At 43.2% G+C, this 14,608-nt stretch overlaps 1 protein-coding gene across 3 annotated transcripts in view; it reads left to right on the top strand.

The window, feature by feature from the left end:
- ARID4A (AT-rich interaction domain 4A) overlaps positions 1-14,095 on the top strand; it is a 195,702-nt gene extending 181,607 nt beyond the window's left edge. For all 3 annotated transcript variants that reach the window (XM_030214162.1, XM_030214163.1, XM_030214164.1), the window contains exons 24-25: positions 13,375-13,521; positions 13,674-14,095. In XM_030214162.1, coding sequence (XP_030070022.1) covers positions 13,375-13,521; positions 13,674-13,777 — 251 coding nt within the window. In that variant the 3' untranslated portion in view covers positions 13,778-14,095. The remainder of the gene's footprint in view (positions 1-13,374; positions 13,522-13,673) is intronic.
- The last annotated feature ends 513 nt before the right edge of the window (positions 14,096-14,608 follow it).

Here is a 14,608-nt window from a genome sequence, read left to right on the forward strand (position 1 = left end):
GAGACATCCAGGCAGCGATATCAGATAAGCAGGCTGAAACATTGATCTGGATGCTGGTTGAGATGTCGGGGGTAGAGAGGTAGATTTGTAGATGGAGTATTATAAGTTTTGTGGTAAACAATTCTCATTGCTGATTAGTGTGTGTGTTGCTGATTGAATGTGTTTGGTTGTAATTGGTCTGATATTTGAGGTTTTTGTTTTTAAGGATAGTGTGGTGGAGTGAGTGACAACTGAGTGTGTGGAACAAACTTGGGCTGACTGGCTGATAGCTGAGTCTTCTTCCTCCTGTTGATCCGCCTTTGTATACCCTCTGGTTTGCCTTATATTGGGAGTTGTTGGGGATGTGTGGTTTGAGGGTGGGGGGGGGGGAGTTGGAAGGATTCTGGGTGTTTTTATTTATCTTTTGCAATGCCTGTGGAGAAGAGAAAATGGGACTTCAATGCGTTTATGCTCCCCTGTGTTTTGGGTGCTGCTTCTATTCTGTTACAGTTCTATGGCTGGTTGCTTTTAATGCAGATAGTTTGTATGATGCTGGTTAGGTGATGTCGTCTGTTCAGGTTTTTACCTTAAATGTTAATGAATGTTAATGGCTTAAATTCACCAGGTAAAAGACATTCTTTGTTTAGAGAGTTGGTTCTTCAAAAGGTGCAAATTGCTTGTCTACAAGAGACTCATCTTGTAAAATAAAACATGAGCATATGTTCTCCATATTTATTTATTTATTATCTCATTTGTACCCCACAGTTTCCCAACAGTGTCAGGCTCAATGTGGCTTACAATGCACCGCAGAGGCAGACGCCAATGCAGTAAAACGAAGCTACTACAGCAGGAGACCTACAAGGGATAATAGGGAAGAGTAGGAATGGACAGAAGGTGAAGGGAAGCTTAGAGGGAAGGGGGATGTGTCCAAATGTCTCTAGATCGATCTGCTTCCAGCAGTGGAGACACTGGAAGAGGCTGTGGGATAAGCACTTCTGAACAACATGGTCTTCAGAGATTTCCGGAAAGTTAGATGATCTGTGATGGTTTTTATGGTCCTCGGCAAAGAATTCCAAAGCTGAGTGCTAATGAAAGAGAAGGAGGTAGCATACGTAGACTTGTACTTGATGCCATTGCAGTTTGGATAATGAAGGGTAAGAAATGAACCTGAGAGTCGGAACGCATTCTGAAGCGGTAGGTTGATGAGATCAATCATATAGCCAGGAACTATATGATAAACAGCACCGTATAGCATTTGATGAACTAGAGAGCAGAGTTTAAAGGTGATACGATGTTTGACAGGGAGACAATGTAGTGTCTTTCGGAGGGGCGTGGCACTCTCAAACTTGGACTTTCCACAAACCAATCTGGCCGCTGTATTTTGGACAGTCTGCAGTCTCTTAATTAATTGCTGTTTACATCCAGCATACACTCCATTACAGTAATCCAGATGGCATAAGACGACGGACGGAGTTTGCCTCTAACCACCAGAATACTGAGAAGCAGGGAGTTACTGCCCTATTTTTTTTTTTAAGGCTCTAAGGCAGGGGTAGGCAACTCCGGTCCTCGAGAGCCGCAGGCAGGTCAGGTTTTCAGGATATCCACAATGAATATGCAGGAGATAGATTTGCATACCATGGAGGCAGTGTATGCAAATCAAGTTCATGCATATTCATTGTGGATATCCTGAAAACCTGACCTGCCTGCAGCTCTCGAGGACTGGAGTTGCCTACCCCTGCTCTAAGGGAGCAGATTTTGAAAGTGAAACGTGATCTTGAAGGGAGATACATTTTGCTCAGATTCTTCTTGATCAAATTGAACTGACAGTGGCTAGCTTGTAGGCCCCAAATGCTAATCAGGCTGAAAATTTTTTTTTCTCCAGGTGAAGAACTCTTTGGGAAGCTTTCTTACTGAGCCATTGGTGGTGGGGAGGGGATTGTAATACTTGCTTAAATCTTGGGTTGGGTTCCTCTACATCTACCCTTGGTGACTCCCCTAAATCTAGCTTGGATTTAAAATCCTTTTTTGCAGGACCCAGGCATCATGGATGCTTGGAGGGAGGTCAGTGGACAACAAAGGGATTACACTTTTTATTCCTATCCACATGAGTTGTACTCTCGCATTGACTACATCTTCTTGGATGTCTCTCTTAGAAGTTCTGTGGTTAGGGCAGCCATTAGAAATAGAACTCTCTCGAATCATGCTGCCTGCTAGGTGACGAACCTCCAGAGAGATTCTGGACCCTTAATGCTAACTTGCTTAAGGACGAGGACATGGTGCGAGAGTATAGAAAGAGTCTCATCGAGTATCTGGAGCATAACATCAACTCAGGCCTCCCATTGCATATTATTTGGGGTGCCTTAAAGGCAGTTACTAGAGGATTCTTTTTGCAACAGGCTACTAGGAAAAAGAGACAGAGGCTTTCAGGGAATGGTGCATGGCCAAGATTAGACACTTTGAGGCACTACACAAGCGGGAAGCAGGCAGGCTTTATGCTCTGCAACAGACCTGGTTGCTTTTGGATGGCTTGAATCGGGAGGATTTGCAGTTTGCTCTGGATCGGCTTTGTCAGAGGTATTATGAATATATGGGGAAAGCTAGCTCCTTATTAGCGTATAAGCTTTGTAAAGCCCACTAAGAGCATTTGGTGGGGAAGATTAAGGACCGTAGTGGTCATCTTATGTACAAGTCTGCTCAGATTCACAACCGCTTCCAGGAGTTCTTGGCAGAATTGTATACAAGGGATGCCTTAATACTGCCGTCTGCTATTCAGTCTTATTTGGGTGCTCTTGACCTGCCTTCTTTGTCTCGGGTGCAGTGGGATGGTTTGGATGCAGTGATTACCTCTAAAGAAGTCCTGGGGTCCACTCCGGGCCCTGGCATCTGGTAAGTTGCCAGGTTTGGATGGACTACCGGTTGAAGTTATAAAACCTTTGTGCCTGAGCTGTCAGCCCTCAACGCGAGACTTATGATTGAGATGAGAGAGGGAGTCCGCCGCCCACTATACTAGACGCCTGAATTTCGGTTATTTCCAAGGAGGTTAAGGACGGGACTGAGTACCAGTCTTATTGACGAATATCTTTGCAAAAGTGTTGGCTGTGAGGTTGGGGGGGGGAGTCGGGGTTTGCCTACATTGATTCATCCGGATCAGGTGGGCTTTGTTCCCAAGCAGCAGACTGCTGATAATATTAGGAAAATTGTAGACTGTGCAACAGGACTTTTTGCTGGTAATAGATGCCAAGAAAACCTTTGATAGAGTTCACTGGGGATTTTTACACAATATGCTTTCCAAGGTGGGTTCCGTTGAGTGCAGTGGTTGGGTGCAGGATCTCTGTAACGCCCCCCCCCCCCTCCCGGCTTGTGTTCGGGTCAATGGGGGAAATTCCTGTATGTTTACTTTGACTCTGGGCACAAGGCAGGACTGCGTATTGTCTCCTTTGCTGTTTACCTTAGTGATGGAGCCTTTGGCGGTGGCTGTCAGGAACAACCTGTCTATCTGGAGCATTCAGATAGGACATAGGGATTATAAGATCAGTCTTTGTGGACAATGTGTCGTTGTCCTTGACATCCCGACTGATCTCTCTTCCCAGTGTCTTGAAGGAGTTAGTCCTTTTCTCAGGTCTCAGGCTTTAAGATCAATATGAGAAAGACTGATGCACTTAATCTTACTCTGCCTGAGGCTGTTTTTGTAGACACTCTGTTAGCTGAGGAGGGGGAGCTCATCTGGAATCAGTTCTATTACTGTTTCTGATAATGTGCCTGCTTGGGCCATTATTCCTTTGCTTAGGGAGAAGGACAAAGACAGGAGTTGGACTTTGAATACTCTTTTGCTAGATGAGATCCTTACTGGTTATAGGACATTGCTTCATGAATATCTTGACAATAACTTGAATTCTGGCCCTTCTTTAGTTATTGTGTCGGATGTCTTTAAAGGCTGTGTCCCATGAGTATTTTTTTTTGCAAAAGGCTAGTAAGCGGGCTAGGACTTAGCGTGCACAATTGACAAGTGGGCGATGGGTAAGATCAGTTTTTTACAAAATTGTCTCAGATTTCTAAGTGTTTTCAGGATTATTACCAGACTCTTTATACTGAGGGTTCCACCATTAGTCTGGAGGCTATAAAGGCTTATTTGTCTGCTCTTCCTAGCTTGACAGAGGCGCAGCACCCGGGTTTGGAGAGCCCTATTAACTCCGGACGAGGTCAGAAATGTTATTAAAGAGCTCCCTGTGGGTAAATCTCTGGGCCTGGATGGCCTGCTGAATGATTTTTATAAACTCTTTACTGGTGAATTGGCTTCTTTGTTGGCTGAGGTGCATAGTGGGGCGGAGCTGCCTCCATCTGTGATGGCCTGGATAGCAGTTATTCCAAAGCCAGGCAAGGATAAAATAGAAAGTGCCTCTTAATCACGTTATTTCTGTGCTCAATTCTGATTTAAAACTTTTGGCTAAGGTCTTAGCTGATCAGCTTGCTGCTGTTCTTCCAGATTTGATCCACCCTGAACAGGTGGGTTTTGTGTCCCCTAGACAAGCTATGGAAAATATACGTCATAGAGTGAACTTGCTTAACCAATCTCGGTGGGAAAATCTTGCCTTCATACTGAGAAGGAGATTGACTGATGTCATTGGCCTTTCATGGACAAGGTGATGGACTGGTTTGGGGTTGGTTCCTATTTTCAGGGCTGGATTCAGGTATTCTGTGCCTCTCCTTCAGGGTGTGTTCATATTAATGGGGGCAATTACACTATGTTTCCTTAGACTTGGGGTAGTCATCAGGGCTGCCCCTTGTCTCTGATGCCTTTTGCTGTGGTAATTAAACCTTTTGCAGTGGTGGTCCATTCCAATCTGGTCCTTTCAGGGTATGCCTCCACAAGCGCAGAAAGTGAAATCAGGTTCTTTTCCTAAAAAAATTGACCCCAGGTTGCAAGACCAAAGGAGGCCCAATGGGCAAAATGGTCCGGACCTAAACCAGGAAAAGTGGATTGTTCGCTATGGGTGATAACTTAGACAAGAGTAAGTCAGGCTTGGTAAACAGCCCATCCCAGTAGACGAAAGTAGTATGGTTCGAAGGGCAAATGCCCTCCTGTAGATTACGGTGTCTACGTGGAAGTCACATTAGATGACGAAGAGGTCGAGCCCCCACAAGTGATTGTTCTAATTGAACCCATAATTTCCTAGGATGTGCCTGAAACTACTCAAGCGCTGCGTGAGCCTGAGCAGCTTTATAATACCAAACAACATTTGGAACTCCCAGACCACCCTTCTGGTCACGATATAACAATGTCCGAGGCAACCGAGGACATTTATTACCCCATATAAAGCAGATGAGGTGACCTGTACTCCAACTAGAAAGCCCCGCGTCATTCTAATAGGAAGGACCTGGAAAAGGTACATCAAATGGGGCAGCACATTCATCCTTAAGGTGACTATTCTACCAACCAAGACAGATCATATGCACCCCAGACCTCTAGGTCTCTATACAAATCCCACAAGAGAGGGGGGTAATTAGCAGAGAACAAATCGGAGAACCGGGGAGTTAACATAACCCCAAGGTATTTAATTCCTTTAGTAACCCATCTGAAAGGAAAAGAGTCCGTAATAGAGCTCAGTGTAGAAAGAGATATTCCTATGGCTAGTGCTTCGCATTTGGTCATACTGAGTTTGAAACTAGAAGCCGCTGAGTGTTCACCTAGAAGCTTCATAAGATTGGGCAAGGAAGTCAATGGCCTTGTCAAAGAAAGCAGGACATCATCCGCAAATAGGGCTAGTTTGTATTCTCGGTCTCCTACTGAGATACCAGAGACATTCGGGTCAGCTCATATTGCTATAGCAAGAGGCTGCATAACTAATGCAAATAACATCGGCGAAAGAGGACACCCCTGACGCGTACCTTTAGTCAGGGAAAACATTGACTTACCCCCGTTAACTTGAACACAAGCCCAGGGTGAGTCATATAGAGCCTGGATCCGTCCTCTAAAGCCAGGGCAAAACCCCATAGCCTCCAACACCCGAAACACCAGTGTACATGGTCGAAAGCCTTTTCAGCATCCAGACCTAGAAGACAGATCAGGAGCTTGTCTGAGTGAGAGATGTGAAGCAGATTAATCATACGGCAAACATTATCCATAGCCTGTCTACAGGGAACAAAGCTCACCTGGTCTGAGTGTATCAGATCCGATAGCACCTCAGCTAATCTGTTGGAAAGTACCTTAGCTAGTATAGAAATGGGCCTATAGGAGGCACATTCAGATTTGTCTTTACCGGGCTTCGGTATCACTGCAATCCATGCGTTCATCATTGAGGGGGGCAACTCCTCAGCAGCCACGACCTGGTTGAAAAGATCTGCCAGCAGAGGGGCCAGCACTCCCACAAAACGTTTATAACATTTGTTAGGCAGACCATCCAGACCCAGGAGACTTTCTCGCAGGGAGCTGTTTGATAACCCTGCGTACCTCGTCAACCAGATTAGGTCTTTCCAAGGCCGAGATTTGATCCTCAGACAGGCGAGGAGGTGGGTGGGCCAATAAAAAGTCCTCAATCGCCTCTGGCCTAATAGACGGATCTGCGGTGTACAGGGACTGATAGAACTTCTGAAAGCGCTGACGAGCCTGCATTGATTTAGTTAAGTAAGAACCATGAGGGTCCTTCACCTTAAGGATCGTGCAGTCTACTCTCTGGTGGCGCAGCTTAAGGGCTAGGGTCCGCCCAGGTTTGTTACTATGCACATAGTTTGTTGTTGCTGACCTCTATAGAATTGTAACTGATCAGAGTATATTTGGTCCAAACGTAATCTAAGAGATTGAATATCACACAATACAGAAACAGAACGCGTAGATTTGTGTTGCTGCTGCAACAGCTCCAACTGTGAAAGACAGCTGACCATGGGCACGAACACTAGCCTTCTTTAAAAAGTAGCCTCTGGTAACAGCCTTAAGTGCGTCCCAGACGACACCAAGGGAAGGGCCAGAGTTCAAGTTTAATTCCAAAAATTCACTAAGTACAGATCTATAGCCCTGTAGGACCTCGTCCTCATGTAGCAAGCTAGTATTCAATGACCATCTCCTGTCACCACCTTCCTCGCCGGTCAGTGGAACCTGGGCCCATATAGGCGCATAGTCAGAGATCATTATAGGACCCAAATCTGCTGCAATCTCTGCCTTCATCAGAGAAATATCAACCAGGTTGTGATCAATTCACGAGTGTCGTGAGAATAGGAGTAAAAAGAATAATTACGACCCATCGGGTGGGCCACTCTCCATGAGTCACTGACTCCAATATCTCGAGCAAGGCTTGCCAGTACCCTGGAAACTCTAACGTAAGCTGAAGACATTCCGTCTGATTTATCCAGGGTAGGATGAAATGTAGCGTTCCCTCCAACCACTGCTTTACCTTGCAAGCTGGACGAGAGCACTCTACCAAATCTGCTAAAAAAAACTCTCTTGGGAATCGTTGGGTGCATATACTGAGGACAACGTAAAAGTCACATTGTCCATTGTCAAATTAAAAATCTACCATTAGGATCTCTTTTGGTGCCCGCAACCTGTATCTGTAAGGAAGAGTGAAGCAAAATAGCAACCACACATTTCTTAGAAGCATCAACAGCAGAGGCACAGAAAATATGTGGATAAGAAGGATGTGACAAAAGCTTCTAGTGCTCCATTCTAAAATGCGTTTCCTGCAGGAAGACCACATGTGGTCGAAGGTGCAAGAGCTTTTTAAACAGTTTTTGGCGTTTTTGAGGCAAATTCAAGCCCTTAATATTATAAGACAAAAGCTTTAGGTCACCAACCATATACTTGGTGAGACAAGCAAAACAGCCAAGTGCAAAGCTGTCAGCCCAATACTTCCTGACACAAGGATAGGTACAAAGCCCTCCAACTCACATAAAACCTCCCTCCCAACCCCGCCTCAACAACCCACCGTACACCACCAGGCAGGAGTAAACTGGGACCACTGGAGGAAGAACACCACCCGAACCGCCCCCCCCCCCCCCCCCCACACACACACACACATGCATACTTAACCCACCCCACCCAAAACTGTCCACTCAAGAAAAAAAGAGAGCAGGTAGAAGGGAGAAAAAGAGAAGAAAAAAAATTCACCTACACTCCCATCTCCCCCCCCCCCCCCCCACGTCCAGGCACACATCCCCGTATTCATACCCCCAACCCATTATCTAACCATCAACCATACACAACAGGTACACAGCATATATGTATCAGGGTGATGCTCACAGACCCTAAGCAAAAGCATACAACCAGACCAGACAAATAATTCAGGTAGCTGCCTGGGCATTCTTAGTCTTGCTGGTAACTCACTTCCATTTTTGAAGCTTGTCCCTTGCAGTGGTAATCAGGTCAACCAGTGGAACTTCATTGGTCGTCAGTCCAGTGCCATGCAAAATCTTCCAGACATCAGAGAGGAGACTAATCCGATGTAACTTGCTCCCTACTGTAAAACAGAGTGCAAAGGGGAAAGCCTAGCGATATGGGATCTTGTTCTTGACCAGGACGTTCAGCACAGGTTTCATTGTGCGCCTCTGAGTCGGGGTAAATTGAGAAGTCTTGATACACCATAACTTTGGCCTCGTATTTCACAAAAGGTACCTGGCGAGCCCGCTGCAACACTTGCTCTTTAACCAGAAAGGAAGCAAACAACAATATCACGGGGACGGTTATCTGCTGGTTTTCCCAGGGCCCTGTGTGCTCTTTCGATTGCCATGTCCTCCGTCCCCAGCAATTTTCCACACACCGATCTTACAATAGTGGCTACGTCCTCTTTGTCTCCTGATTCAGGAACCTCTCGTAGGCGGAGGTTGTTCCGACGCCCACGATTTTCTAAGTCATCTACTTTGTGTTGCAGATCTTCATAATAAGCCAGGAGCTTTGTTAAGCGAGCATCTGCAATGTTCAGCTGCTCGTCATGGTCGTCCACATGAGCCTCCAGGTCCTCCACGCGGCCCCCTAGCTCCCGCAAGTCCACACTTAGAACGTCCATACGCTCCAGTATTTCCTCCTTAGATGATTTTATCTCATCTCGGATATCAGGAAGACAGTTTATTAAATCTTTAGATAGACCCCGAGTAGATGGCACTGTGCAAGCATCCGTTAAGGACATGGCCAAATCAGAGTCTGAGTGCGAGAGGCACGCAGACAAAACATGGCGTTGCCGGGCCTTACCGGCTTGCTTGGCAGGTTGACGCTCGTTTTCTGTCTGAGCCACCAACATGGCCACCCATCGACAGCTAAATCCGCTCTCTAGACCAGCAGTGTGCACCGAAGGGGAGATATCACCAAATCAGGGCGGATGATCGCTGATGTAGCTTATTAGCAGTGAGGACACTCCAGAGCTATGAGTTCAGATGGCCATCTAGGTCCGTGATATCACTTCCTCCCATGGTTTTGATTTTTAAACCCAAAGGCGATTCCTAAGAGTGGTTGAACAATTAGGTATAAACTGTGTTGTTTCCGACATAATTGTTTTGGAATTTGGACTGCTTTGGGTCCTTTGCTGATCTGTACATCTGCTGTCTTAGCAGAATACAGAAGAAAATGATTTATGTTACTTTTACTAGTATTTTTACTGCTTATAGAATCTGGCTTTCTTGGGGGAGGGGGGTGAAGGGCTGGGCAGGCCAGGAGCTGGGATGGAGGAGATTTGCAGCGGGGACTGGTTAGATTTCTGTCCCCGTGCAACTCTCTAGTTCTAATGAGCAAATGAGCTTTCAGTCCCAGGGCAAACCATCATGAGCAAAGGACACTGGGTTAATATTGAGTACAATTAGTGTGGAGCTGATTGAGCATTTAGACAAAATAAAGGCAGAGCTTGGAGGACTCTGAACAGAATTAAGAGGTAGCTTAAAGAGTTGAACAGGTGGCACATAGAATTTCTGAAGCTGGACAATCTAGAGAACAGATCAAGGAGATTCAGCATTCAGATAATAGGGATCCCTAAGAGGTCAGAAGCTCATCATATGGTGAAAAGACTTCTGAAAGATCTCAACACCTACAACATTACCAGCAGATCTGGGGATTGAAAGGGCCAGTAGGATCACAGGGAAGGCTCCCACCTCCAGGAGTTAGAAACAGCAACGATTTCAAGAGCTAAAAAGAAGGCTTCGCTCTATCCTGCCAAATTCAGAGTATTGAGGAAGAGGAAAGTGATTTATTTTAAAATTTTTCTCACTTTCCTCTTCTCCACAGAGCTGATGGGGAGCGTGAATTACACCATAGTAGTATGGCTTGCGGGGAAATAATGGGGAAGTCGGATCACCTGTTTTGTTTTTTTTAATCTTATGCCTCTAGCAATTTCAAGGAGAATATCAATCCTGTGGAGTATGATCAAAGAACAGGTTACTTGAACATATACTCTCCTGTGCCAGGAATTTTACACTTTATTTCTTGACATATATGTATGTCTGCAGGCTTTTATATGATAATTTAAAGATTACGTTTGGTGGGTGAACCAGTGCAGCACTGTCACCAGTGGTAAGGAGATGCAATATGAGTTTCTCCTAAAGGGGGGATAATGCTGGACACTCCACTATATGAAGGGGGTTGCTCAGTGGAGGACAGAAGATCGTAGGTGAAGGAGAGAAGATGGATCCACTGTGACCCTTCAGGAGTAGTCATCAGTCCTGGATCTTCTTGGGACTTTTGCTGTTTAAAATGTTTGAGTGTGAATGGATGTGTATAGATGAGAGGGTAAGCATTTAAAAAAAAAATTATGAAACACTTGGGAGGGGGACACATGCTGGGCAAAAAGGTAGTTTTCAACGTGTGCAGAGAGTTCTCCGCTAAAAATAATTTGTTAGGAGTATGCACACAAGAACAGAAAAAAGGTTGTCCTGCTGAAATTGGAAAGGATGGGAACAGATACATTCTTGATCCAAAAATAAAATCTGGGGATCAGGGATAAGTTGCAGGTATCTTGGACTAGGGAATCATATCATTCTGTGGGGAGATAGAATCATGCAAGTTGTAGTAATTGGCAAATTGCAGTATGTTAAAATTGTGCGTATAAAATGCTTAAGTCCTGGAGAAATAAGTGGGGAATGCAATGGTTATTGAACTGAATCTGTTTGATTATTCCATTTGTGCTAATAACTATTCCCCATATAAAGGGAAATTGCAACTTCTACAAGAGATGTTACACTCCATAATGGGGTGCACAAACTTAACTTTTCTATTCTTGTTGGGGGGGGGGGGGTTAATTGTGTTATGGATGAGGGCCTGGACAGATTGGGAGAAAGGGGTATTACAGACAAGAGGGGAGAGATTAGCCCCTCTGCTTCAGGAATTTTCTATGGTGGATGTTTGGAGGTCCAGATAACCTCGCAGAAAGAAGTTACACATGCTTTTCACAACTACACAATAAATATTAATGCATTAACTACTTCTTTGTAGTGTTCTGCTTTATATTGCAAAATGATAGAATGTCAGAGTGGACAGATAGTGTGGTCAGATCATGCTCCTGTACAACTGGTTTTAAAGGGAGAATAATTTTGGAGATAGATTTGGAAATTAATTCCCCACTGACACCCCCCCCCCCCCCCCACACACACACAAATAAAAAAAAATAGCTAAAGGAAATAGATACATTGTTAAAAGAATTTGTCTTGCTAAACAACACTGGAAATAGTGTGTGATGTGATGAAGGCAGTAGTAAGGGGCAAATGTATAGAAAACGGGGTGAAAATAAAGCTTTATCTTTAATGAAGGAGAATTTAGACCAATTTGAAGAGCTATAAAAGTTGTTGCGAAAATACAAAGGACCAGGGTAGAAATTAATTCCACCTCATTCCTGATATTATTAATGTTTAGGAAACTGGGGCAGCATGTCTATTTAAGACCACACAGCTCAATGCAATCATGCCTGTTCTCAGTCATATGGATCAGATAAGTTTCATAAAGGGAGGAACGCATTAGATGATATGTGTCAGATACTTATTTTCACAGTTCGATCATCATATTGAGGAGTGCCCCAACCGTATTAGCACTCGGTACCGAAAAGGTATTCGATTTAATAGAGTGGTACATAATGTGTATTATGTCCTTCAGTGCATGCTAGTTACTCCCCCTCCCCCACTTTAGAGCTGTTTTACAAGGGGAAACCAAACAGAAGCCTATTAGCCAGATTTTATAAAGATGATCAAACTCAGCATATTAAGTAAAATGGGAAAAGGATATTGGGAGATGCTAGGCGAGAGAGCAGTGAGAAGAGTTATGGAGAATAAGATTTCAGCATACACTAATCACCCAGTTCAAAATACTATTTCAAAGTTGGGTAGCTCCAGCTCAGCTGAACAAGGAGATTGTGAGGAAGAGGGAGGTTTCAGTTGTACATTTTTCCTTGTGTATTGTCTGTTTTCTATTCACCTGTCATGTTTTTGACCCTTGTGTCTTCTCTCCTTCAGGTGTATCCTATCCTCATTTCCCTATGTTATGTCTTCTGCTTTACCCCACTACCTGCAGTTGTCTTTCTTCCCCACCCCAGCATACTATCTCTTCTTCTTTTTTTTTTGTCCTCCAAACCTCTATCCCTTCTCCTAGTACAAACAGGAGCATTCTCTTCTAGATGCTGAGGAAAATTAGCAGCAAGTGCCACAGCAGCTGAAAGAAAGAAAAAAAAAACAGGCCCCAGAGGAAGAGAGAGAAGGGTTGAGAATCCATGGTTTGGGGGGGGGAGGAAGGTGGCAAATTAGGGATAAGACTGGTATTGGAGGTAGTGGAAAAAGAGATGCAATTTTAGTGATACCATGACTTAATTATAGGAACATTCTGACTCGTATTTTCAGCCTGTAACTTTTACTTCTCTGATAGGAAACTGAACATTTGATTGCTTTTTCTTCTGATACCAAACTTTTTGTATTTTCTACAATTTTGTTACTACCTTATAAGAAGTTCTTATTTTATCTTAATCTTTTGTTCTGTGAAAGCTAGTATAATATTTGCTTTCACCTTACCTGTTGTTTGAGTACTGAAATGAACTTGGGACAATTTTGATAACATTTTTTTTCTCATTCTGATTTTCCAGCATCAAAAAGAGCATCTTTACATTTTAGGCAATCAGATCATTTGCTGAAGAAGTGTAATTTACATTGCTTGAATTGTGCATCTCATGTCTTTTGTCCCCTCCCCCCTCCAAAAAAATGGTTCTTCCAGTTGATTTAGCACCCATAATTGTATACCTCTGGGACTTTCTTTTTCTTGATTAGTTCAGGTCTAAATATAAGTTGAATCTAATCTATATTTTTATATACCACAAAGGACTACCCAGTGTGATTTATAAAAGTGAAAAAAAAGTACAGAAATGTTCCAATGTAAATGAATACATTCAAAATACCTAAAACTATACAAATATAATCTGGTAGGGGTTTTGTTTTTTTTCTCTCTTCTAGATGAACTGGACAACATGAGTAGCACTGAAAGAATAGGTTTCCTACAAGACAAACTACAGGAAATCAGAAAATACTACATGTCTTTAAAGTCAGAAGTAGCAACCATCGACAGACGGAGAAAAAGATTTAAAAAGAAAGATCGAGAAGGTACGTTTTCATTACCTCAAATCTTTTCTCATAAGACAAGTCTGTAGGTTCTAAGAACAAAAATAACACTGTTGCGGTTGAAATAGTTCATTAGCTAGAATTTACTGTCCTTTATTTCACTGAGTAGTAATAATGTTTTTCTATACCCACAGTGTCGCATACTGGGGCATCCATGTCATCTGCATCCTCAGACACTGGAATGAGTCCATCTTCCTCCTCCCCTCCTCAAAACACACTGGCTGTAGAGTGCAGGTGATATTTAGACATGTCTGCCTTTCTCAGCAGTCTGCTGCCACGGACACATAACCAAGACCCCAAAATATAACTACAAAAAGCACTCAGTTGATTTGACGTTGCCAAGTATATTCTTTTACTTTTCCACTGCTGAACTGTATTGCTCTGATTTTGTTTTGGGTTTTGTTTTTTGTTTTTTTTTTTTCTTTTCTTTTTTAACTGAGCAAATAGGCTGATTTGGTAATTAGAAAATAGCAGGGGAATCTGCCACATTTTTCACAATTTTTACCCTTTTTTCCAAAAACAAAGGGGGAATGTTCAGCAAATTTGAAAAAAAAAATGGAAGTGAAACTTTAAGGAAATGGCAAAGAATGGCAAACGTGCTCGCCAAAACATCGTAATCCAAGCAACTAGAATGTAGTTCATACGGCACTTTGACATAGCTGTATCTTAGCCCTATGAGAAGCTCTTTATGGCAGAAGCACTTGCTATATACAGAACTGCCAAAGTCCATGTGTTCAGTGCCCAATTTTAAAGCTGTAAAATGGGACAAAATAAATTGTGAATGGAAGTGTAGTTGACTGAAAACTACAACTGAGTCTTCCACTTTTATAGGATTTTTGAGCACACAATTATGCAAATATTTTAATGTTTATTAATGTTTACAGTGGAATTGTGAATAAGTTTTCAGTGGACTAGCTTATCCCTTGACAAAAATATTTTGTCTTTTTTTCTATGTAATTTCAGAGTTTTTATTTTGTTACAAAAAAGACAAAAATTAAATATATAACAACAATGAAGTTATTTAACAAGATTTCTAAAGCTGAAATTTTTTGTGTAAAATAAGGTATTA

Source organism: Microcaecilia unicolor, chromosome 9, assembly GCF_901765095.1.
Source record: "Microcaecilia unicolor chromosome 9, aMicUni1.1, whole genome shotgun sequence".
Classification (NCBI taxonomy): Eukaryota; Metazoa; Chordata; class Amphibia; order Gymnophiona; family Siphonopidae; genus Microcaecilia; species Microcaecilia unicolor.